Source organism: Carassius auratus, chromosome 11, assembly GCF_003368295.1.
Source record: "Carassius auratus strain Wakin chromosome 11, ASM336829v1, whole genome shotgun sequence".
NCBI lineage: Eukaryota > Metazoa > Chordata > Actinopteri > Cypriniformes > Cyprinidae > Carassius > Carassius auratus.
The window spans coordinates 12,613,325-12,640,700 of record NC_039253.1 but is presented as its reverse complement, the minus strand read 5'-3'; the positions used below and the strand labels follow the sequence as shown (position 1 = coordinate 12,640,700).

The window sequence follows — 27,376 nt, the reverse complement described above, 5'->3', positions numbered from 1 at the left end:
CTGGTTATTAAATTTATTCCGCAGTTCATTCTATAAAAATTTCAATTTCATATGAAAGGCACAATAGAAAAATACAATAAAATTATTGCACAAATGAATATTAGAAGAAACACTGTCTATTTGGCCAGTAGCTAAACAAAGTGTGAGATTAATGCAGAAGAAATAAAGACTAGATCATATACAGCTTCATGAACATTTGGCACAGTGAAGTGTGAAGAAAATCCATACTCAAGTTTTACAAAATTAAAAACACTAGAACCAGTTTTAATTGAACGATGCAGTGTAGTTCAGTTCTTCCTGAATCAGTGCCAGGTTTGGATACTCCAATACTACACTCTGATTGGCTCGTACAGTGATCTGTGGGTTGTGGGTTCTACAGCTGTCATACTCCCAACAAGAAGGTGCGGATCGCCATTGGGTTTAGTGTAACTTCCCATGGTGAGGGGTCTTTGGCACTGTGTGAAACTGAAAGACAAACATGTTAAACACTTAATTTCTGGAAGCTAATTTGTTCAAAACTTAGAGAAATGAAGAATTGGCTAACTGTGTTCCATCCACTGCAGGCGGTTCATGTCCTCTTTCCAGTAATTTGCCCCCAGACCCCTAGATCTCAGACGCTCCGAGCAACTCCAGAGTAGAAAAAAAAGCTTTTGCACATGCATAAAGATGAAGTTTATCATTATTTTTTTATTATGTACTATAAGCAATAATGCACTCAAGATTGAGTTGACTACACAATAAGTGTTGCATTAATTCAAGTATCTTACTGTGTTTTATAAAAATATAAGCATTCATACATTTTTATTAAAATATAGCCAAATCCTGTATCCTTTGGACCCCAAATATATTCCTGAGCTTCCTATTTAGAAAGTTAACAGATTAGCCATCTATCTTAAAATATTCCTGAATGCATAAGAAAGATATTTTAAAACTATGTATCAGGATTCAGCAGGGCAAATCTTGGTTAACACCAGAACTATTATATTTATTAAGGAGAATTGTTTTGGGTGTTTGTTCTGAGAATTTATATACAGCTCTTAGTCCCTGTGAAACACAATCAGTGACTGCAGCAGGATTTACTTGTACTGTACTGTGTAAATATGAATGAAAATGTGTGTTACCTGTTAGTTGACTGTAACAGGCTGCGAGTGTGTTTCTCTCTCTTTGGCCTGGTACTGATGTTCCAGCCTAATCAGAACAGAGACTTTATCCCACTGAGACAATATCACAGGCGAACAGCAGGGGGCAGAGCAGCATGAAGCCCAGAGAACTATGGGAAGGAAGGAATGATCAGTCAGATATTCAGTCATCTACTAGCCCTACCCTGTTCCTGGAGATCTACCTTCCTGCAGATTTTAGTTCCAACCCTGATAAAACACACTTGATCAGGGTTGGAGCTGAACTCTGCAGGAATGAGGAGCAACCTATTCAGTTCATCCATCCATTGATGCTCTACAAACCTCCAGTTTTGAAATAAAATTTCTCTTAAATATGCATATGTGTGTATTTATATATACATAATGAATACACACACACATATTAAGTACATAAAACGTATAATTTGGATGCAATTAATTACAATTAATTGTTGTCCAGCACTAATAAAAATACATAATTTAATTTATAATCACACTCATTTTTATGTACATTTATAATCAATTAGTTTATTTTTTGTTCTCCTCTGAATTTTATTTCTTGAAAATGCTCCATACCTTCTGTATGTTATGCCAACAAAGCACTTTTAACTTATAATAACTAAACTGAGGGAGAGTTTGACAGACAAGGAAAGGTGATTATATATTACCATTATTTCCTGCGAGCCGTTATAGATGCCGCTGGCCCATTGAGAGCGATCAGTCACTACTGTCACTTCTGTCAGCTGATGCTCGTCATCCTAAATGACCACAAACATATTAGATTCCCTGACAGGATAGGCCCAAGACGGTTTATGAAAATCTAAGCGACGAGAAATCAAGGATGAAAACAACATAAAAAGAAAAAAAAATGTCAGTGTAATTCTAATAAATGGAGTCTAAAATATATAAACAAAATAATAAAAACAGATGCAGGATCAATAAAAAAAAAAGACAAGAAAACTGACATAATTGGCTGAACGACACTTGCCTTGATGTAAGCGCGAAAAATTGATTGGATAGTAGTTTTCAGCGATTGGCTCGATCTGCTTCAAATCCCATATCTTTTTATATATATTAAAATGGACATAAAAACTTCTGTAATCAATCGTTCTATTTCCTTTTATCTCCTCATCGCCATTCTAGATCTCTCTGCCATTGGAATCAGTGTAGAAATAGTCAGAGGACTCAATGTCTGTATCCAAATGAGTGATCACTTCTTTCCCTAAACCATCTCTGAAAAGAGAAAGAGAGCAGATAGTTAGAAAGGAAGAGCTATTAAGCAATACTTTCATTTTCGCAACATATCTACAATCCAGAGGAATCTGTGATTGTGTGTGTTTACTCACGCAATAGGCAAAGGTCCCCCGGTCCACTCCAGCTCCCTGTGGCCCTCATACAAACGGACAACCTGTGACACCCAGGGGCTGAACCACTGCGTCACCTCTTGAAACGTGCTGGGCACTGTAACTATCTGTATTTCAGCAGTTTTGTTGATGACGAAGGGGTCTGAGGAATTTGGTCTGAAAATGTAAGCCCCTGACGTCTGCCGGCTCTCCTTGTTATTTCCAGCACTTGCATTATACCTGCAATTGTCAAAAAGCACAAGAAACACACATTACTTTTTTATTGGGGGGTGCTATGATTCACTTTTTTTTATATCATCAAACATGAAAACTAAATACTGCATACCATTGTATTTACTTCAAGGTATATCCAATCACATAAAAAACTCAAAAAACCCAAAGATAATACTATGGTAGAAAGAAACTGGACAGCACAGACTGAATCAGCCTAAACGAACCAGTAGAAGTTCTGAGTGAGTCGAAGAGTTGAATGGTTTGATTCATTTCCAGGTTTGTCAGGGTTCTCAACAGACCGGTTATGTTGTCAAGTCACCTTCAAGAACTTCAACACATACATAAGAACAGATTTATTATTTATGCTTACTGAAACATGAAATAAGTCCAAATATGCAATTTTAGTGAAATTTTACACTAGCCAGTCCATTCAGTAATCAGAATCTTTTTTGTGATCCTGAATAATTTTGCATTTAACTGCAAAATAATCACAAAAAGTCCAGTACTACTTAGTTACTGACAAATTTGTGTGAATAAGGAAAATAAAGCACAGAACAGATTTGATATTAAAAAGAGTTATTAAACACAATGTGTTATTAAACACAATTATTACAAAATACCCATTTTGGTGAGTATTCACATAAACATAATTGATTAGGTCTTATTTTCTCATGTTATTATTTTTAATTCCAAAAATAAAAACTACCGGTACTTGTTTAAAAGTCAGAATTTAGTAAGACAAATGTATTCAGTGAATTTAATATATAACTATTATACATTTAGTGACATAATATCTTAAGTGCAGTTTCCTACCAATGAAAGATTTTGGGTTGTTTCTTGAGCTCTTGATTCTTTGATTCTTGCATCAAAAAATAGTCATGACCGTTTACATCCTCTTTTTCACCCAAAAGTTTGCTAAAGTCATGCAAAAATCATGTACTGTACCTTTAAGTTCTGTGAAAACTTGTAAATGCCATCTGTTTTCATTTAGTTAACCACTTTGCATATAAAATCCACCAGCTAAGTTCACACAAGGTCATGTGGGAGTACAAAGTTGCTAAATACAGAAGTGGGTGTCAATATACTATCACTCAAAAGTTAAGGGTCAGTAAGATTTTTTTTAAATGAATAATTTTATTAAGAAATTAAGGATGCAAATATTGATCATAATTCTTTTGCGCTACTACCAAAGATTTCCATTTCGCATAAATACTGTTCTTTTGAACTTTCTATTCATCAAAGGTGAAAATTCAGTTTTGCGATCCCAGGACTAAATAATTTTTTTTTAAATATATTTAAAAATGTAAAATGTTTTATAGCATTTTTGATCAAATAAAGCCTTGCAGCCCAAATTATTTCAAAATAACAAACAAAATCTGTTTTCTATGGATGTTTTATTTATTTTCATCTTTCCTATGGATTTTACATATTTGTCTTGAGTTGCTTAGATTAGTGAGTTTAGATTAGTGATTTTAACCAGATGCTGCTGCATGTACCTTGTTCTGAATGGAGCGAGTGGCTTTGAGCTTGGCACTGGAAGCTGGAGACTCATCCTTTAGCATAGAGATGATATACGTAGTGTAGGCAAGAGGAGGAGCTTCAACCTGGAAAAAACCAGCTCACCTTTAGCATAGCCCCTGTTCTGTCTCACTTGCTGTGTGGATTTAGATAGTGGAACCACCTGACAGACAGCAGGGAAAAGCAGAGATGATGATTTCATATCATAAATGTTACAAATACTCTTAAATGACATAAACACATAGTTTCCAACCTGACTGTCCACTATTGTTGGGTGATATGGTGATTTTTCAGATAGTTATATCGTAAGCCCTTGAGATCGATGATAGACGATATTATCGTGAGTGGGCGGAGCCAGAGAGAGACTCTTCTACTTGTAATAGCATAACTATTTGGTGTTTTAAACCATGCAGGTGCGTGAGAGAGCCTATGGAATCACCAATAATAGAAAAAAAAAATACTTTCAAACATACTGATGAACTAACGTTAAATATAAAAATACTGTATTTAAAACAGCTAGTTCATATATAGTTGGAAGCAACTGTCATATCGCGCGTCCTGTGACAAATTTGCCACATCTGCTCATGGAAGTTATCAGTCTAAATGTTCTGCAAAATCATACAACGGTGAAAATCAATAGTAAATTTAATTTAAAGTCCAACAGTTTAACACTTATATTGGACATAAATGAACACGTTAAATATAAAGTATATATATTTGGAAAAAAGTTTAATTGACTTGATGCATCAGTCGCGCCGCATGACGAGACAGACGCACCACCACAGAAACAAGTGCGTTCTAACATAACTGTGGCATTAAACTTTGTTAGTGAGGACTCATTTAAAATATTGCACATATATACAGTAGTATGGAGTGAGTTTTGGTTCTTTATTACATGCGAGAAAATAAAAGATCTGAGAGAAAAAAAAAAGTTTGAGAGAAAAAGTTATCACACTGATAGCAAAAAAACATTTCATGAGAGAAAAAAGAATATTTGAGAGAAAAAGTTTTCATGCCAATAGCAAAAAATAATAATATTTGAGACTAAAAAAAGTTTTGAGATAAAGTATTTTGTCATAGAACATAAAAAAATATATATTTGAAATTACTTCTGAGAAAAAAAATCTCTCTCAAAATACTTTGAAAAAAACTCTCAAATATATATGTTTTGCTATCAGTGTGAAAATATTTTCTCTAAAAAAAAAAAGTGTTTCTCTCGAAACGCTTTTCTTTGCTCTTGATGCAATTTCTTGCTCTCGTGTCAGGATTTTGCTTTCACTGTGAGAATTGTGTCATGGGCGGGGCCACGTTCCTATTGGCCAGTCGGGTGAGCATCGTCTTGTCTTGGGAGTCGAACTGAATCATTACACCATTGTTCGGTTCACCTGCATAGATGCCGTATCTGCCTTATGGCTAGTTAAGTTGAGCAGTGAGCACGGACACTCCAATGTTTGGGTAAGATGATGACACACAGCTGGCTGAGCAAGTTCAGTATCACTGAAGATTAAACATTAAAAAATAGCACTCATATTCATGAATGAACGTGTATTATATTATTTGCTTGCTAATCGCTAGTAAAGCTAACCAGCCATCATGCTAGGTAAACTTGCAAACTCACCTGGTTTATACTATGTTTAAATCAAATGCCAAATTAATGTTTTGATTTAGATAGTTTCACGCCTTATTTAGTGAGTAGTGAGCTAGTTTCTACCTTTGCACTTGTCTGCTAGCCTCAAAGCACCTGAAGAGTAACTGCTTGTTCTTACAACCTCCCGCACAACTTTCAACTAACGTTAGTATGCATGGAAAGTGGCAACCCTACAACTAGCTAACGTTAGACAGTGATTGACATACCGTTTGAAAGATTTAAAAGAAAAAATAATTACCATGACAGTACAGGCACAAACATATTTGTGGGTTGCTAATGTAAGAGTTAGTCCTAGACCTGCAATTTACCTTGTCAGCTCTAGACCTCAGCTAGATGGTAAAAAAAATTTAGAATAAGCCCCGTGTAGCTGAGTTTGTGAGCTATACATGCAGTGTAGCTAAACATCTGCAACAACCATACAAAGACTATTTTAAACAAAACTAGGTGGGACACTTTCAAACGGTATATCAATCACTGCTCACTACTCACTAAATAAGGCGTGAAACTATCTAAATCAAAACATTAATTTGGCATTTGATTTAAACATAGTATAAACCAGGTGAGTTTGCAAGTTTACCTAGCATGATGGCTGGTAAGCTTTACTAGCAATTAGCAAGCAAATAATATAATACACATTCATTCATGAATATGAGTGCTATTTTTTAATGTTTAATCTTCAGTGATACTGAACTTGCTCAGCCAGCTGTGTGTCATCATCTTACCCAAACATTGGAGTGTCCGTGCTCACTGCTCAACTTAACTAGCCATAAGGCAGATACGGCATCTATGCAGGTGAACCGAACAATGGTGTAATGATTCAGTTCGACTCCCAAGACAAGACGATGCTCACCCGGCTGGCCAATAGGAACGTGGCCCCGCCCATGACACAATTCTCACAGTGAAAGCAAAATCCTGACACCAGAGCAAGAAATTGCATCAAGAGCAAAGAAAAGCGTTTCGAGAGAAACACTTTTTTTTTTTTTTTTTGAGAAAATATTTTCACACTGATAGCAAAAAATATATATTTGAGAGTTTTTTTTCAAAGTATTTTGAGAGAGATTTTTTTCTCAGAAGTAATTTTTAAAATTTCAAATGTATATTTTTTATGTTCTATGAGAAAATACTTTCTCTCAAAACTTTTTTTAGTCTCAAATATTATTATTTTTTGCTATTGGCATGAAAACTTTTTCTCTCAAATATTCTTTTTTCTCTCATGAAATGTTTTTTTGCTATCAGTGTGATAACTTTTTCTCTCAAACTTTTTTTTTTCTCTCAGATCTTTTATTTTCTCGCATGTAATAAAGACACATTTCTAACTCCATACAGTAGGCCGTTCAGATTACTTGTTAAAGTGTAAAGAAATACGATGTACGTCTGTTTGTGGATGGAGACTTTGTAACGGACAAGACTATGTATTTTGCATGCATCACATTATAGTACGGTGTGCATGAAAATAATAACAGGCGCCAGAGCGAACTTATCAACCATAGTGATTCTCACATAGTCCTTCTACATCATCACCACATAGTGAGTGTTATAAGTTAAGTGATCAGTCTTTAAGAGAAGGACTACGTGAGATGTTATTATTTTGTCTTTACTTTATTTGTAACTCCATGAAAGAGTTAATCTCTCATGAATGAGAAGAGCGGTTGCAGTGTGTCCGCCATTAAATGTGTGGGACAAAAACTCCTAGTTTTCTCTCTCTTTAATTTCATGGATTTAACGAGTTATCCGAGTCAAAGCGTTACAATTTAAGCGACTAACATTACAGGCTCTAATCTTCTAGTGCGCGCGCGGTGTGTGTGAATGTGTGTGAGAGAAAGAGAAATTCAGTGCTGAAGTGAAATAGCTGGGCAGTTTGATAGCCGAATTATAATAGGCTACCTAATAAAATAAAAAATTATCATTATTATTTAATACATTAATAGGAGAAAGAGCCTGATATCGTCTTGGCTATCGACAGAGAAATCTGCTAATGTCTAATGACTATCGTCGATACATGATACTATCATCTATCGGCACAACCCTACTGTCCACTGCTTTTCAGTTGTATCAGTAACACTGAACAAGGAACCACTGACGGGCAAACGAACAGGCCAGCTTACAGTCCTGCCCAGAGGATTGTACACATTCATAGAGAACTGAGAGAGAATAAAAAAAGAGAAAGATCATAATTTAAAAGTGAATGTACCGTATTTTTCTGACTATAAGTCGCACCTAAGTATAAGTTGCATCAGTCCAAAAATACATCATGACGAGGAAAAAAAACATATATAAGTCGCACTGGACTATAAGTTGCATTTATTTAGTACCAAGAGAAAACATTACCGTCTACAGCCGCGAGAGGGCGCTCTATGTTTTCAGTGTAGACTACAGGAACACTGAGCAGCATAGAGCGCCCTCTCGCAGCTGGAGACAGGTAATGTTTTCTCTTGGTTAATTTCTCTCAGTTCATGAAAATTAATTTTGATAAATAAGTCACACCTGACTATTAGTTGCAAGACCAGCCAAACTATGAAAAAAAAGTGTGACTTATAGTCTGGAAAATACGGTACTTTTATTGTATGAATGCATTTACTGAAATCTGCGTATAGTGCCTTTTATATGAGCTGGACATCCCTACAAAAACATTACAGTTTATGTATTTGTACCTCACAATGTGCCCATCCTGTAGCCAGTCTCCTGGCATAGTCATATGCCACATGCTGTTTTTCTGTCCCAGACACAGCATCGTGATGTTGGGCTACACCCATCGCCCTCTCTGAGCGACAAAAAAAGACATCAAACAGACCAATCTATTAAAGCCAACAGAAGTGATACATTTACAACGGACATAGACTTACTCTTAATATCAATATCCCCTTCACCAAAGGGTCCAGATGTGGACTTGAGCCCACCAAGCACCTTCAACTAGTTGCATGTCTAGAAGATCAAAACCAAAAAATACAGATTACGCCCCAATAAATAAATTAATAAATAAATAAACACTGTAGATGTGATTTTGTATGTGTGTGTGTGTGTGTGCATTACCTGTAGTCAGCTATTGCTCAGTCTCTCGTATAACTTCAATGCTGGTCGGCTGGTAAAATAACCTGTCCAGAAATCATGAGCATCATCAGCATAGGGAAAAAATCATCTGTCTTCAGAGGCCTAAGATGAATGTCCAGGACAGGAAAAAAAATAAAAGAGAATCACAGGAAACACTTGAAAGAGATCCCTTTTATGCTAGTATCAAAGGATAGCTTAAAGTGCCCCTATTATGGATTTTTTAAAATGACCTTTCATGCAGTGTGTAACAAAGTGAAGGAAAACACCCTGCAAAGTTTTAAATCTGAAAGTGCACCATATATAAAGTTACTGTATCTCAAAAGAAAGAGTCAACTCTGAATCATTGAAACGAGCCGTTTTTAAAACTAATCTCAAGCCTTTTTATGTTGATGTCAACATGAAACATTAGCATACTGCCTGTCCGCTTGGTCTTTTTGCGTTGGTCTGAATGATTATGCAAATTCATTCTTTGCCATTAGGTGCCACTTTGGAGGGTAAAAATTGCGGTTTCCCAGGTAACAGCTGTAAACAAAGCAGCACTGTACTTACAAACGCTGCTTTATCAGGCATTATTTACATGCAAAATGGAATGAAAATAAGATCAATCGGACCAACCACCACAGATTAGCATCACGCAAAGGAGGGGGTTACATGTTTTTTATCGTTGAGAGAATCATTTGGGAGTCGTTAAACAAGTAAAGTAAAAAATAAATACATATTATAAGACAATGAAAGTGTTTTTGACCTTGCATGCATTCCAACCTGTTATTGTGGACACCCAAAACCAAAATATGAACCTTTCATTACCCATATAGCGGGCTATATTTAAATGTATTAGATATGTATGCACACAAACCAGGTGAGGTTGGCTAGGTTGAGTTCCTGTAGGTAGCAGGACGGTGTAGAGTAAACCACATTCACCTAGCTTCCTTTAGCTTGCAGGGCATTTACATACTTGATCAGCGTATCCATGTTCTTGTACCAGACTTTGGTAGTACTGATCCAGTCTTGAGCCAGCCAATATCATCATGTGTGTGAGGAAGCAGATGGACATTCAGCATGGAAGGATTTGTGGCTGGACATGCCTGCAGAGATACATTGTCCATTATCAGTGGAAAGATACAATAATATTGAGTTTTACTTCCTCCTTTTTACTCACTTTTAACATCTACTTTGATACATGCACATAAACAGGCTATAAAACACTATGGTAATGAAGTGACATCAAGTGCAAAAATGATAAATACCAAGGTATTTTGGTAAGTTTAGTGCATTTTTTTTTTTTTTACATTTAGTCAAACCTCGTCGTACAACAAAGAACTAAAAAAAGTAATTAAATCAAAACAAAATTCACCTTATAACCGCATACAGAGTTTCTACCCGTGGGTAAAGAAAACACAAGACAGAAGAGCAGCTGGAACAGAAAACTGATGTAGCGCTCAGCCATGGTGAAAATTAAACTCATATTAATCATATGACATATATACATTATCATATGACAGCTGGATTGTGATATGTCACGTGACTTCTCCCGTAGTTTACGAATAAACCAAACTAAAAGTCCTTAAATATCAAAATAAAACCATCGATAAAAATGCAAGACAATATATTTTATTTTATTTTATTTTATTTTATTTTATTTTATTTTATTTTATTTTATTAGATTGCTTCCATAACAAGTATCTCTACCCCTAGTAAAGTTGCTTTTTAAGTGTACCTAACAGCGTCCCTTGACAACAATGTAACTATGACTTTAATTGCCACTTGTTAACTGCTAGTGTCTAATGAACATGAAACATTTTTGATAAACTTTTTATTTTTTTCTGCTTCAATCAGTAGCCTTTCCTGCTCACAAAGACACAACGTTATGTATACTTATTAAGGGAGGAAGCTTTTACAGATGTGGTTTACTGCCTCACTGTCTGCAGCTGGGATCATGATGACCTCACCGTTTATCTACTTCATTCTCTTGCACTCCTTTTTCCTTCCCCCTCCTTTTCATGGGTTTGCAAGAGTCACGTACCCCCCATCAATCTTCTGTCTGACTCCCATAACAAATAGCGAACATTCCCCAGATCCTAAAATTAATTTACAGTGGAATTTTTTTTTTAAACATAATGTATGTCATGATGTATTTTTATTGTACTTTATTAGTACTTCATGTTAAACAGATTACTTTTTCTTTTTTAAGCTATACACCTTATTAAAGGGCTTATCATGATAAAAGTTGAAGAACTGACTCTGATCTTTAAAGCATTATGTCATATAGTTAGACCATTAGAAGTCATTCATCATCATCTCAAATGTCAGATTATTGCACAATCAAAGGATTTACCAATCAAAATATTCAATTTCATATTCCCTACAGAATGACTCCCCCTGTGGTTATCCCTCCATAATTAATCATGCAACTTTGACTTTATATTGTAAGAAGAAAACCCAAGAGAAGCATAAAAGGCAGTCCAGCATGAGCCCAAAGAAAGATGATTCTCATGGAGCCCCTGTGACTAAAGTCTTTGTTCACACTTTAGTCTCTTCATGAAAAGACAAGCTATAGGATGAGCCACATTGAAAGGAATCCAAGATCATGTTGCTGCATAGATTTTTACTCAAAGGCTTTGTGAGGAATCTCTGTTCTCTGTTCAACAATGTACAATTAGTACAGTTAATTTTAGGTATATACAAGCAGTAACATTACCTATTGGCCTGTCTGTTTGTTTGTAGTCATTGTTTTGTTGTTGTTGTTGTTGTTTTTGCCATTTTAAAATGTTGCTGTTCATTTCCCCTTTAATTTTTTTTTTTAATGAATGAATGAATTTTATTCGCAAGATAGACAATTTTTTGGGGGGGAAACTGCTCCTTTAAATTGCTTGGCAATCATAAACATTTTATATTATATCATTGTAGATTATATATTGGTCTCTTGTAGCCCATTAACTGTCACTCACATTTTTGAACATCTTTATAGTGAACGATCCAAACTTACATTTTTATAATTCATGAAAGAAAACATTTTGTCACATGATATTGATGTACCATTTACATGGTAATGCAATGTCTGATTTTAAAATGGGTTTTAAAGGATGAATTTGAGATTTTAAGTTTTCAGTTGATATATAATTTCTGATGATTTCTAAAATGTGATAGAGAAACAGGCAACTAAGAAATCTTTTTTTTTTTTTTAACATAGGTCAAAACTCCTGTTATAATGTTGATCTTTTAGGGTGCACTCTTGTCATGTACACTCTTGTTTTGTGTAAACAAAATAAAATTGGTAAAATATATATTTGGGAGTCTTAGACCTTTCCAACAATACATAGTTTGTCAAGATTAGATTAGATTTAATTGTAATATAGTGAAGTAAATGTAGGCATCCCGTATAAGGGACGGGGTGACAGTTAAAGGGGTAGCTGCCACAATAACGTGTTATGAACATATAATGAACCTTTAAGTCTGCTTAAGTAAACTTCAAACAAATAACAAAATAAATTCTTTTTTAAATTACGATCAGGATTTTGAGATAAAACCGATCCTTACAGACAAATGCTACAGTAGCTTATTCCAACACACTGCACTAAAACACCTGGTTTAAATCAGAGGAGGGCCACAGCCAGAATGTGCAATGCTTTCCCTTGTTGCTGCTCTGTAAACATTTAGATAGTATGAGGCTACCATCCTCTAAACCACTTACAGCCTCCTGCATCTACTCACCTAGTATTTATGTTTATTTTATTGCAGGAAGCATCCGAGCACATGTATTTTTAGTTCAACCAAATATTCTGTAACATAAATGGATCTGTGAATTGTATTCACACTACATGAAATCTGACAAAAATACTGCATGAGAAAAAAAAGGGGAACAGCTGAGGAAAAATATATGACATCATTGTCGAGAAGCAAGGCCTTAGAGAGGGCTCGACTTTGTGGTTCTGATTCTTATCTGCCCACAACTTCTTACTTTGGGAGGAAGCTTTTACAGCTTGGGTTTACAGCCCTCTCTCCCTCCAAATGAGTGTGATGACCTCACCCTGTTTCTGCTAACTCTCTCTCTTACTTCTCTCCTCCCTCAACCCACTCTCGCTTTCTCGTAGTCTGTGCGGGAGTGAGGCTGGAGTCACGTTCTCCACAGTTCCTGCAGTCTGCATCTCAAAAGTCTCTCTGCTGTGCCCCAGACGACTTCAGAGTGGACCATTTTAGCTTTTTTGACTGACTCGGTGGACTTCAGACTTATAAATTGATTGGATTTACCAGAAGAAGGATTCTTTTGATGTTTTATTGTGTTATGTGTATTTGTTCCTCAATCAGATGCAAGAACAGCAATGAAGAGGATCCAGCCTTTTACTATTGGGACCAAGTTATCTGTCCCCTCCGAAAACAAATGTCTGGATTATGTTGGCAACAACCTTCCTGTACCGGTTCTGGACTGCTGTGAACTAAAAAACAACTCTAACAATGACAATTCTCCTTTCCATGAAGAGATATTGTCCACATCTGCACCTGTGGAAGGACTTTCTGATGATATTAAAGAGGAAGATGACAGGGACTCTGTGTCCCCGTCAGCATCTTCCAGATCTATCAGGAAGATTGCTATGTGTGCAAATGTTGAAAGCCAGACTGTCAGTGACTTTGATGTGACAAACCATGAGACAAACAAGCCAAGTATTTCTACTGAAAAGCTGTTTCTGGTTGAGGAAAGATTGAGTGACAAGTCCGGTGCACAGCTGGAGGTGAGCAAGACTGCACTGCTTTCATGTGTTGGACATTATTTTCCTTAGCTGGAAAATATTTGCACATAGAGACCTACGGTACAAATCATTTGTTACATTATTTTACTTTTATTATATAAATCTATGATAATTATAGATTATATAGAAAACTTTAGCATGTACAATTTATATTTAGAATTTTATTCAAATGTTTAAGGAAGATTTATGATTGAATTAGATAAAGTATCAAACCAAGTGGCATTTAATTTTCAAGAAAGATTATTGCCAAGAGGTTTATTGGGTTATAAGTAATGTATATGAAACTATTTGTATTAATTTTTAATTAATTAAAATTGTTGGTAATTTTTATGATACATTAAATTAATGTTAAATTATATTAATATTACATTTTAATGATAATGTGTGTGTGTGTGAGAGAGAGAGAGTGTTTATACTATATACAATAAACTTTATAATAAATAATAAATATACTTAATTATATATATAGCAATATCGATTAAGCATTAATTTTTTATCATTTTTACATCTTATAATTTTTTTTTTATAATTAGTATTTTATTAAGTTTTTAAACATCACTATTACAAAAAAATCAACATTGTAGTCCACTTCACAATTAACATCTTGACATGTATCCCATAGTGATGATACATTTTAAATGTACACAAATAAATAAAAATAAACAAAAATAAATAATAAAAATCAAATAAGACTACAAAAAAAACACACAAAAAAATAAAATAAAATAAATAAATAAATAAATAAAACAAATATACATTTTTCAACAGGCACCACATTCTCATCTAGTTTATATCTTATAATTTATAATATACATCCCACTGTAATATTTAAATAATTGTAATTGAAAGCAATTTTAGACTCAATAAAAATAAAAACAGACAAAAGCAAACCAACAGCACACACACCAGCTCCATATTTATTATTCACTCCGTCTCTCGCTGTTTTTTTATGAGCTGTTTGTTCAATTGTTATGCCCATGCACACTCTTCACAAATGCCTGCAAAGAGTTTCCCACTGCATAACCAGAAATGCAACTTCTCATTGCACAAATGAGCACAACGAGAACACATTGTCTTATTGTGAGAGGAAGAAAAAAGAAGAAAAAACGTGTGTGGATTATTACAGTTTTGCACACTGTGCTCATTGAGATGAGGTCATAGCCAGGCCCCTCATTACACAAGCCCACATCCGAGACGGACTGGTAATTTCCACAAAAAAATGGAACGTAGTTCCAAACTGGAACATACGAGGAAGTATCTAAGTCTAAACTGATGATAATGTTGAAACCATTGGTTGTGATGCACTTTGTGGCTAAAAAAGTACCAAATTATGTTAGTTTTCCTTTTTTTGTGATAAGTGGTAAAACAACACTATAAATGCTAAAGGGCAGAAGGTGTGGTTTGCACACTCTTAAAGACTTTTAACACCATGTGCTGAAGATGCAGTCATCGCAGTGGTGCAGAAGACGGTTAAGCAATGCAAGATCAGCAACATAAAACACCAGCACCGCTAGATGAGATCATTATTTGGAATTACCACACCTTGCTGCAGGCTCATGTATTGTGGGTGGGCCAACAGACTCAGATCCTGCTATTATTGTGTTTTACGCTATAAAATACATCATAAAAATCCCCCGGGTGTCCCAAACACAGGTGCATAATCGTGAGGTGTTCGCTGTGGAGAAATCTGATACCTCTGAAGAGAATGTTTTGGCATATCATCTTGAAAGCAATCTTCTTGAATTAATTTGGTACTTAATCTGTACTTCATGTACCCAAACAAACAACATGATTTTATTGCCTAACAGCTGAGAAACTGCAAAAGAACCAGAACTTGGCGCACAAACCAAATTAGTTGCAGCAACATAGAATGATGTAAGACATTTTGGGAGATTTACAAAATGAGAAATAGTCTGTCGGTCAAGAGTCTGAAGGCACTGGCCAAGAGAGCTTAATGAAAACCATAACTGGTAGAACATTATTGCTATAAAAAGATAAATTTAGAATATTTTAAAATAAAAAATTAAAGAAATAGAAACATTTAAAATTAGTAAACCAAAAAACGTTCGTAATCCACATATACTGGGACTAGAAAATAGGTGTAGAATCTGTATCTTCAATCAAATTGCAAGCAGCACATTGAATTAAATGTCAAATTTAAATGTACAAACTAAAAACATTAATAATGGTACTTTTTGTCATTCGTACTCTATTAATCTTTACAACTTTGGCACTCATTTTCTATTCGGTATTTGTCTTAGACTGATCCATGGACTAAAGGAAGGAAGATAAGGAACCTTCATTACAACTACAGCATGCCAACTTTCCCACATGATCAACCAGAGGACGCATCTCAGAGCCAACGGAGAGACCTTAAAGACTTTGAGAACTCTCTCATCCAACTGACAACAAGTCTGGACTTGATGCAGGTTAAATGCATCATAAAGAGGTTTCTGTTTTGTTTATTAATATGTCTTCTTGTACCATTACCTCATGTACTCTTTATTCATCTCCTATGCCAGGAGGAACCAAAAAGACCTCTTCAGAAGAAGACAGATGCTGTAGATTTAGGATTGGAAATGTTTAGAAGACAAAGCCCGGGGGACAACGTTGACAAATCGTAAGATTTCCTGGCACAATAGAGCGTAGAGCATTATGACATTTTTGTTAGTGATATAAACTGTTAGGTTTCTCTGCAGGTGGCTAAAGTTGAGGTCACTCCTGAGGGACTATCATCAGGATCTCATGTTGGCTCTAGACGTCTCATCATTTTACCAACAAGCCGACAGCATTATTGGCACCATCAACAGCAAGGTTGAGAAAACAAGGGTTGATTTGTTTCGGCATTTAGAGATGACCTCAAACAGTCGTTATTAATCATTATTCCACATATAATACAAGCCCTTATTCAGTATACATTTTGTTGCAGAGAAACCGTGTACTGGCGGGCGACATCCCAAAAAGTGACAAAGAGACCAGAGAAATCGCCTGTCAGATAAGTGTAAGTCAATCAATGATCTCATTAGAGGAAATACTGTCTCCTGAATTTGAGAACATGAAAACAGTGTCGCAGTGTCACAGTCACTTTGTTTTTTTTATGTATGATTTCTCACTTGACCAAATAGTAGCCCATTGCATTGGTCTCACACTGGTCTCTGGACTGTAGCAAATGAACTCCAAATGAATGATGTCATTTCCTTCCATGACCCCACCCCTCCCTGGACAACTCTCTTTCCAGATGCTGAATGAGTCTGCGTCTCGGCTGTCAACTCTCCACCCAACGCTGGCCAGAAGAGTTACATGCAAACAGGCCGAGGTGAAGGAGAACTGGGCACTTCTCCAGGAGTTTCTCCGGTAAACGAAAGTCCACCTACTCCCATTGTCCTCCTGTGAACAAAACACTATAGTAAACAAAGGATTGGAGAGCAGTGATGCCATATTTAAGACTTGGAATAGTACATGACATCATGCTAAGATGGAATCCATAATTGTCCACATGCAGGAGTGAAGCTGACATGTGGTTTGGTGATGTAATGTTATGGTCTTTTATTTTGATATTGACCTATTGCAGAGTCTTAGATCATAAATGGTAGATGTTGTTTTGACGCAATTGCTCCGTATTTAGTTTCACACATTCATTCCGAGTTTAAGCATTTGCCGGTTTATGTAATGTTTTGTGCCCTTTTGAAGTTTGACTCCGTATCCAGGAAGATAAATATCACTTAGAGCTTACAAAAATATTATTTTGATTTTTAGATCATTTTTCTATTAAACCATGCATGTCTGGTTTAAAACATTGCCACTACCATTACAGAAAGCTGTGATTAGTGGCTTAGCTAACGTCACCCTTTTAAGTTACAAAATATTACACTGATTGTATCATAGGTCTTTATCACAGAGCAATCAACAGCTTTAAACACAGAATTCCACAGATACTCACACCATTATGGATACTCGGATTTGGAACATGACTTCTGCTAAACTGTATGACTTCTGAAAATGTCAGAGAATGAACGACAGAAACAGAGAAAGGGTGGTACAGATGTGAGGAATAGCTCATATGGTATAAAGATATAGTGATGGGAGACAGGTACTCTGAGAAAATACATCTGGAGGAATGTTCCCATGCAGTGAGGAAGGAACTGATAAAAATAACTGTCTAAATGATTGTCATAAATCACACTAAAGTAACTACTTCAGACTAATAAAGCACGATTTAACAAAAATATAGAGTAAAATAAGCCCCACTTATAACCTACAATACTTACACCTACCTACTTACAACCTATTTTGAAATCAATTAGAGTTTTGTGTTAGAGTTAGAGAGAAATCACTTTTTTCAGGTATACACATTCATTAATTAAAAAAAGAAAAAGTTTTAATAAATGTTATGTTTTGTTCTGGGAAAACAGAACAAAAACATTTATTACTCTTGTGGTGATGGCTTGCACTACACAGACTTTTGTACATATGATATCTTATACATATATATTCTGACTTGAATATGCAGCAGCCTAGATCTCTCTCTCTCTCTCTCTCTCTCTAGACAGACAGACAGACAGATAGATAACAATTGTTATTCGCTAACAAAACATGTTTATCAAGAAATTTTTCTTTTTTTATGTCCATGGCAAAATTATCGCAATATAAACATTATTTTATATCTGTCTTTTCAACAACAACAAAAAAAGCTGTTGCAGACATTACCCAATTTTTCGAAGTAAAGTCAACAAGCAATGGTTACATTCCTTTTTGGCTCTCTCATCAAATCCTCTATCACTAGCTCTGCGAACACACCTTTCCTGAAACTATGAGCTAACCCGACCAGAGGGAAAAGCCTGCCAAAAATAATATCTTCCCAACGCCAAAACAATTGCTGCAAAACCTTGTCCAGGATTACATAACCTGCAAAGATAATGATGCAAGGGTTCTGTAGATATTTTTATATGTTTAATCTGCAAGTTGTTAGCTTTAAAGATTTAAAATCTACTGACTTGTATAGTCAAAAATGATGATGAAACATGATGATATGTTTGAAATGTTTTGAAGAGTAATGCTGCCCAGCGGTGTCATTAGAGGTAACATTTTGTTCCACTTCTACAGGAACCAGAAGACAGATGTTTCTTCAAAACGCCCGTCAGCGTTACCCGCCGATCCTCTAACCACATGCCCTGACTCACAGAGCTTTGCTAGAAATGAGGGTCACAGCATAATGGGAAAAGACGTCAAAGAAGAGCAAAACCGTCTCCGAGGATTTGAGGTTAGCTGCAGTGCATCCAAAAACATCTGCAAGCATATGATTATAAATGACCAGTCATGACCACATCGAAAAATCAACTGGCCTGAAATTTCTGTTTGGTGAAACAGTCTTTTACACAGAGGCTTTAAATGTATCACACTCGCCAGATGACCTTCTCTAGACAGTGATATTACTTGACAATAGTCTCTTTCCTACGAGTACTCATTTTGTGATTTCTGTTTAGGCATGTTTCCATCTGAGAGTGAAAAAAATTGATATCAATATGGATATAGATACAAATATGAATCAAAAGATGCCATCCCATGTGTCTGCGATATTCTGGTGTAAATTATCTATGATTAAACTTCTATGCCTGAACATGTATTTCTGCAGTGCTCTCAAGGCCTGTGGACCCATAGGATGTGGAGTCCAGTTGAGGAATGTTCTATAGGGAGTCAAATCTCACTGTTGGAAAGCAGCTGTTCCAAGCTGGACAATATCTCAGAAAAGCAGGACTTAAAGAGGTGCAATTAGTGATTTATTTCACAATGAAGCTGTTGTTGACTAAAGAAGTAAATGATTCATAAATGTGAATGTGTCAATTCATACAAAGGAATTCAAGATGCAGTTGTTGAGTAAAGTTTGATTAACACTTAATATTTTCCCAGCTGTATCGACCAGATGGCTCAAACAACCCCTGCTTCCTCTCAAGAATGTCTCATAACCAATAAGCTGCTGAAAGAGTTGACGACATCCACTGGAATGGTAATGCATTTTCAAGATTTTTTTTTTCATTACAGTGCATTAAATTCGTATATAAATGATCTCACTTATCTCTTTTCATCTCCTTTTTAAAGAATGAAGAGCATGACTGCTCGAAGCAAAGACAAGACCACAAAATAGAGGAGCTCCTAAGCCAGGTGGAGGTCCTTTGGGATGCTCTGCAAAATAAATATGGAGATAACAATAAGACTAAACCAGCGGAAAAAGAACTATCTGGAGATGAAGCTGCACAGATGGTATCAGATCTCACAGGTTCAAACAATCTCCCGGAAAAAGCAGAGGAAGGCAGTTCAGGAATGCTTGAAAAGTTCCTTGAACTTCTTGACCCCAGTGCTTATCACAAAATAAGTCAGGTAAACCAACCATCATAACCTTCACCAAGCTGTAGTTGTAGGTGACTATGATGATACCAAAACATGAACATGAATATTAAACTAGCATACTCGATTTCAAACTCCTTACTTGGTGTGTTTGTGAATGATTTAAGAAAATATAAATGTTGTAAATCTGCTTTAGGATGTTCCTGGATCTCTGCATAGGCAAGAAATGGCTGAGGCTCCAGAAATGTCACTAAATCTACTGAGTCAACAAACTGAACAAGAAAGATCCCAGAAGCAGGACCAGATCACTAATGAGCTACAAAGCTCGGTAAAATATGAGCTTGGTTCACAAAGTGATGTCCAACAGATAAATGAATTAAAAAAGCCATATTTCACTCATTTATATCACACAAATGACTTTAAACTTCTCTCAAAATGTGTCACTGTGATTGAATTAGATGATGAAATATCAAGCCAAGAGACACCTAATTTGAAAGATTTATCTTTCCTCAGCTATCTACTCTAACACTGCGGATAAACCAGCACCTCTGCCGCTGTGCTGAGCTCAGTATGGACCTCCTGGACATGGAAACAGATATGACTGTGCTTTGTGACTCCGACCTCAGTGGTCTGGAGGGGCTACAGGAGCAGCAGGATGACCTAGAGGTCAGATAATGAAAATAAAAATTTGTACTAACTGAATATAAATAGATGTTAATCACTATGTATGTGAACGATTTTCGAGCAGAAATTAAGCTTTTAAAGATGGGCCCAGCTTCTTTGGTATTAAAAAGTTGCTAAGATTAAACATAAAAAAATGTATAGGTTCCTTTATAAGGGAAATGGTTTTAATGAGCTTCAGTTTGACATTTAAGGTCATGCTAATGAATAAATATTTTGTCCCACAAAGGCACATTATAATATCATTGAGGGAGAGGTGAAAGAAATGGAGAGACTAGAAAGTCAGCTGAAGGTTCCTTCCCCAGAGCAGAGAGCCCTTCTCAGGGAAGAGGTTCAGGCGATCCTGCAGGCTTGGGAGGAAGTAGGCCGCAACATGGCTGAAAACCGAGGCCGCTTGGAGAAGTTCCACCAGATCCAGGACTACTTCGAAAACTATCTTGCCATGATGTAAGAAGTCTGACTAATTTGGATAATTATACATAAGAAATATTTCATATTTAATGTCAACAACTTTAGCAAGACATACTTTCCCATGTGTGGTTTTGTTATATTATAGCCTATTAGTTTGGGACTGATGTGATATTTTGATACAGTCTTTTCTTTCTGTGTCCTGTAGTACGTGGACAGAGAACACCAGATCCTGTATCCTCGCTGGCGGCTCTGCTTGGAGAGAGAGTGAAGTTGCAGAGATTGATCACAGCATTGAAACAAAGCTGGATGAGTTTAGCAAACTGGCTGCAGCTGGTCAAATGCTTATGCAAGATGAGAGTCGGTTTAAAGACATTGTGAGTGTGTGATTGATTTACTTACAGTTGCCACATGGTCATCTAAAAGCGATCTCAGCTGTCTAAATATGCGCCATCCATCTGCAGAGTGTTCGTTATGATGTTTTCTTGATTATAATCTTCCTGTCTGTAGATCAAGGAGAGAACAGATGAGTTGCAAAGCATGCTGGGATGGATCCAGGTGAACTGGCACGTTCAAAGAGAGCAGCTTAAAAGAAACCAGAATGGGAGACCGGAGTTAACAAACGATCCTGCTCAACAGCAGGTTATTAGAATTTTTTCATCATCATTTAAAAATGTTATGATTTTAAATATGAAATGGCTTATGTAGAGTCATGTGATCATAATGGCAAAATTAACCCCATCAGGATCTTGTGTCACCCTGAAGTTTATTGTGCAATGATGGCAATCTGAATGCACATGCTCATCCTTAATATACAAATGTTTAACAAATAAACTAAAATAAGCCTTAATATTTTAGAGGAAAGAGTGATGCAAGAGATATGAAACACAATCATGCACAGCTACAGTGCCATGCAAAAATTTGGGATCCCCTTGCAGAATCTGTGAAAATGTGAATAATTTTAACAAAATAAGAGGGATCATACAAAATGCATGTTATTTCTTATTTAGTACTGTCCTGAGTAAGCTATTTTACATAAACATTGTTTACATGTAGTCCACAAGACAAAAAATAGCTAAAATAATTAAAATAACCAAATGCAATGGTTTCTTAATAATGTGTGTGGTTACCTGGATGATCTATGACAGTTTTTTTGGTTTTGTGATGGTTGTTTGTTATGAACTGTTAAACTAAGCAGAGTTCTTCAGAAAAATCCACCATGTCATCCAGATTCTTCAGTTTTCCAGCATCTTTTGCATATTTGAACTCTTTCCAGCAGTGACTGTATGATTTAGAGATTCATTTTTTCACACTGAGGAAAATTGAGGCACTCAAACACAACTATTACAAAAGGTCCAAACATTCGCTGATGCTCCAGAAGAAAAAAAAAAATGCATTAAGAGCCGGGGGGGGGGGGGGGGATGGGGGGGGTGAAAACTGTCAGATCATCCAGGTAACAACACACAGTATTAAGAGCTAAGGGTTCACAAACTTTTGAAGGGGGTTATTTTAATAAATTCAGCTATTTTATTTTTTATTTTTTATGTGTTGCCTTGTGGACTATTATTTTTGTTCTTATTTTTTAAGTTATGTTTTCCTTGTTTAGGCTATACCTTTCAAAAACCCTTCTGATGGTCTTTGCACAATAAATGGAGAGGTCAAAGGAACTGCTGAAACACAGCCCTCTCAAAACAACTTTGATCAACAGAATGGGAGGCATGATGTGTCCAGTGTTGTTAATCAGGAGTCATGCCTTTCAAAGACATCCCTAGGCTCTAGCATCTGTCTCATTTTGAGTTTTGACGACCAGTCTTCAGGCATTAACCAAGTGACAAAGCAATGGTCCCCCAACAATAATGCAATATTTGAAGAGTCAGCAAGCTGCATTCAGGCAGACAGCTGCCAATCACAGGACAAAAACTCAATGCAAATGCAACAGCCACAAGAAATGCTCCAGGAGAGATGGCCGAATGAATCAGTTAAGAGTAAAGACACCAGACCCAAATCTTCTTGTGTGAATCTAGCACTGTTGCAAATCAAAAACCAAGGAGAACCAGACCAGTCACCAAGCAAAGAAGAAATATCCAGCCAACTGTCCACATGTAACATTGAATCTTCATTTTGCAATCACCAACCAGAGAATCTGCAGGCCAACAACAACCAAACATATCTGCAACTATCACCAGAAGTCGATCAGATGCTAAATTCAGAGAATCAAGCGCAAACAACTCAGTCACAGAGCCACAGCCTGAACCGGATGCAGAAATCTGCACGCAACAATCTAGAATCAAATCAAAACAAAAATGATGACCACCTGCGGGTTGAAGTGGCAGCTGAAGTCACTCATAGAGTAAGTATGACTTCAAATAGTGTGTTAACTTCAGACACATTCCAAACTGAAATCAAAGCACACACAAAAACCAGACATGCATGTGCTTATTATTCTCTGGGCTCTGTACATCCTTGTCCCATGTGGTGAAACAATGACCTCATGATTAATTTTCCATGGCGTGGCTTTGAAATGCCTCCTGGTGGTGTGTATTGTAATAATTCGCTATGAAGCCTGCTCATGCCATATAGGATTTATTAACTTGGCATGCAATCGTATTAGTCATGCTTAGGCTATTGCCATCACAGCTGTGTATGTATGCATTCAAGAGCCATACAATTTTTTAAAGCTTACAGAGTGTGTGTGGGCCATTATCAACTGGGTGTGAGTTTAGTTTTATGATATTATAAATTATGTCTCAGCTTATCTAAAGCTTATCTGCATTCCATTCTTTTTTGCAGGTGTTCACATATTTGCACGTCTCGGATAGTTACAGATCAACAGGGCAAGTCTTGGAGGTCGTATCCCCAACACATGCAGCAGAAAACATCACACCTGAGAGGAGAACGGTTTATAATCACAACAGATTCAAGCCAAGCTCTATGTTCAAGCTGAAAGAGCCAACCACAAATAAGGAAGAAAACCAGCGAAGGAACTCTCTGCTTGGATCTGTAGGATCGGAAAGGTCTGGCAAGCCTTCAAGCATTTTCAGGCGAAGGTGTAACACTTGGCCAGAAGGAGAAGGGAGAGTGAAAGAAAGTCAATCAAACTCCAAACTTCAGGTTTTTATTAAAAAAGACATGTTGCCGGTGAATTCTGTCATCGATAACAAGTCCAACTCTTTTCCAGAAGACAATTTGCCTAATGCTGTCAAGACTTCAAGTGGACCGGTTAAAAACATCTGCTCTTATTTGTCTCTAGGATCCACTCTTAGTTTCAGTCTTCCCAAGTGTTTTCACAACAGTGTCTTGGACATGGAAAATAAAGAGGAGAATCAACCTTTCCAGATTTATGATGACTCAAACAACCAAAAAATACCCTCAGCTCGAACGCCACAGTCAGAAATGGGGTTAGAACCAGTGTTACATACTAAACAAACTGAAATAAACCTTCATACAGCAGATACGGAAGATTGGGACGATACAGAAGAACCAACCACTGAGGTCGAGACCCAACAGTTAAACCAAGTTTATGAGAGCACAGAACCTGTCTTAAGGGTTTTCACGTCGGTTGAATATGAAGAACCTGATAATGTTTCCTCCAGCCATCACAAAGCCTCTTCTCCAGTGGTCAATGACTCTGCCTTGGTCACTCACTGCAGGTCTCTGTGTCCTTCTTCATCAGGTTCTCACAGTTGCTTAAGTGTTTACACTAAAATAAAAGACCTGAACAGCCACTTATATTACACATCCAAATACATGAAGATAAACCCCTCAAAACAATCATTCCCTAATGGCCCAGGCTCTCGTAAGAGCGGCCGTGTCATAAACTGTGGTGTGAGAGACTGTGCAGTGTGTTTCAGTGATACAGTGAAAGAGACAGGTGTGAATTGGGCAGAGAAACCTGACATTAGCGTGGAGGAGCTTCTTAAGCCAGGCCACTGGTTATTCCAGCAGGAGGAAGAGGAACTGGAAGATATCTGGAGAGGAAGAGTGGGTGATCTTACTTCAAATTGTACTGTGGAAACAAATACGGATGAAGAAACAGGTAGGAAAAGACTCTCACAACTGAATTAAGAAATGAATACTTTTATCAGGGACATATTAAATTGACCAAAAGAGATTTATAATAAATAAATGCTTTTTAATGAACACTAAACATAAATATTAAGCAGCACAACTACTGTATTATTGTGGTCATTCTTTAATTCAGACTGGAAGTTTCTCCATTATAATAATAAATAATATAATTATAAATACATATGATCATTATATGCATTACAGTTCAAACATTTGAGGTCAGTAAGTTTTTTAACACATTAAATTGATAAAAAGTGACAGTAAATAATGTTGACATTTATAATGTTACAAAACATTTATATTTCAATTAAATTTTTATTTTATATCATCACAGCATCCTTAAAAACGCATCAATGTTTCTACAAATATATTAGGCAGAGCAACTGTTTTCAACACTGATTATAATAATAATAGTAATAATAATAATAATAATAATAAATGTTTCTTAAACACAAAATCGGCATATTAAAATGATTTCTTCTTATTATATATCTTATGTTATTATAATAATATTTCATAAAAATACTGTTTTACTACTTTTTGGGTCAAATAAATGCAGACTAGGTGAGCATAACAACACATGCATAAAACACATATATATTGTATAATTACTTGGCCATCACTGAATATTATTTGATAAAATATAAAACAATAGAGTAGTGCTGTTCTTAGGAGAGCTTGGTATGCCTTCGTATGATTAAGTACTGCAATATTCATATTAGTGGCCAGACTATGTGACCTGCCGAAGTGTGATGAGATTAGCAAAAAGCTCCATCTGTTGGGCATGTACAAATGAGGGGAAAATACTGTTTTTATTTCAAAAGATTTTGAGCTACAGATATGAATGAAAACATTTCTAATAAAATGTGATATTTGCAACACAGAAGTACAGGCTATGCATAAATATGGATAAAGAGCTTCTGTGCGTTTATTGGAGGGATGTCTGCATTTCTGGATGAAGAGAAAGAAAAGACGGTGTCTGTAATTGCATTAGATATTTTTATGCTCCAGTTATTAATCATGAAATGATATCGCCTTTATTACACCGACAAATACTCCAGGCTGTAATAATGAAATATCTCATGAGGATAACAATGAAATTGATTGCCATGTTTGACAGCTGTGTTGGGCCCAAAACACAGCTTTCAAAATTAGGCCAGTATTTCCCTTTAGACTTAAAATGTGCTTAAAATTGAGTATGTGAATGAGTATATGATATGACACATGCAAATTTATAATGAAAAACAAATGAACAATTATTTCTCCTTTTTAATGGCAGGTTAATTGCTTTTTTTAATTGCAGGGCTATCGATCAAAACCAAGAGGGGACAGGTAGCCCACCCACTCCATGGATGAGAAGGCGGTTTCTGGACATGTAACCGGTCACATCAATGACAAGATGGATTAATGGATCCATTTATCTGCTGTACATGCAATATGCTGTATGTGTATTATTGTATTTCAGTTGTTTTCTTCTCTATATCAACAAGGTAAATTTAACTCTTAAGGTTGATCTAAGATCATGTCATTTACAAAGTTTAAAATTTAATTGCCAAACTCCAGATGGCGCCCTTGTCACGCTAATGCGTACTTTGCAGTTTTAGGTAAGTACAGAAAAATGGTCAGCCCAAGTACAATAAAAAGACACTTCTGTGCACACCCATTTAGAGCTAACAACAAATTCAGCATGCCCAGAGACCTCATCCTGCTTGTTCACTGTGGAAATTATAACAACACTCCTATGAGAAAGGCCTTGCATATGAATTAAAGTCAGTGCAGTAAGCTGTACATCTGAGAAAACATTTTGTAAATCACTATTGTGAAGCATGTATGCAATTGAAGGGATTATTACTGTTTGTGTGTTCATGCTGTTTTGTCATTCGCACACTTATGTCATCCTATTTTGCACAAAATAAAGCTGAAACCGCATTGTAAGTGTGATTAACATGCAGATTGCTTCAACTTAAAGATAACATGCATCATAATAAATTTAGGTCAATGTAAAGGCACTTCACAGTGTTGGAAACAGGACTCTTGATAGGTTATAAGATGACACATGTCACAGGGTAGCTCCCATCAGAGCTAAAAATAACTTGACATTTTACTAGAGTGTGTAAGATTTTCATGCCAACAATATGAGGCATAAATTTGATCATTAATGACAAATTAGCTCTCTCTTGCACACATTACGAAAGCAATGTTGTT

At 36.1% G+C, this 27,376-nt stretch overlaps 2 protein-coding genes across 2 annotated transcripts; one reads left to right on the top strand and one right to left on the bottom strand.

The window, feature by feature from the left end:
* Positions 1 to 83: 83 nt before the first annotated feature.
* On the bottom strand, positions 84 to 13,072 carry LOC113110591 (lysosomal alpha-mannosidase). The gene is given in 16 exon segments (XM_074559937.1): positions 84 to 1,270; positions 1,805 to 1,894; positions 2,125 to 2,142; positions 2,144 to 2,369; positions 2,483 to 2,719; positions 2,938 to 2,966; positions 2,969 to 3,026; positions 3,028 to 3,041; positions 4,210 to 4,323; positions 4,326 to 4,495; positions 8,536 to 8,640; positions 8,723 to 8,801; positions 8,910 to 9,013; positions 9,016 to 9,029; positions 9,784 to 9,934; positions 12,982 to 13,072. Coding segments are annotated over 16 exon segments (1,545 nt in total). The 3' UTR covers positions 84 to 1,225.
* Positions 13,001 to 27,106, top strand: LOC113111044 (uncharacterized). The gene is made up of 18 exons (XM_026275420.1): positions 13,001 to 13,654; positions 15,934 to 16,101; positions 16,195 to 16,292; positions 16,372 to 16,486; positions 16,602 to 16,673; positions 16,911 to 17,026; positions 18,776 to 18,932; positions 19,305 to 19,435; positions 19,580 to 19,676; positions 19,769 to 20,047; positions 20,211 to 20,342; positions 20,528 to 20,680; positions 20,925 to 21,142; positions 21,312 to 21,480; positions 21,614 to 21,745; positions 22,710 to 23,453; positions 23,894 to 25,139; positions 26,475 to 27,106. The coding sequence occupies exons 1-18, from the start codon at positions 13,247 to 13,249 to the stop codon at positions 26,525 to 26,527; spliced, it is 4,488 nt and encodes a 1,495-aa protein (XP_026131205.1). The 5' UTR covers positions 13,001 to 13,246; the 3' UTR covers positions 26,528 to 27,106.
* Positions 27,107 to 27,376: the final 270 nt, after the last annotated feature.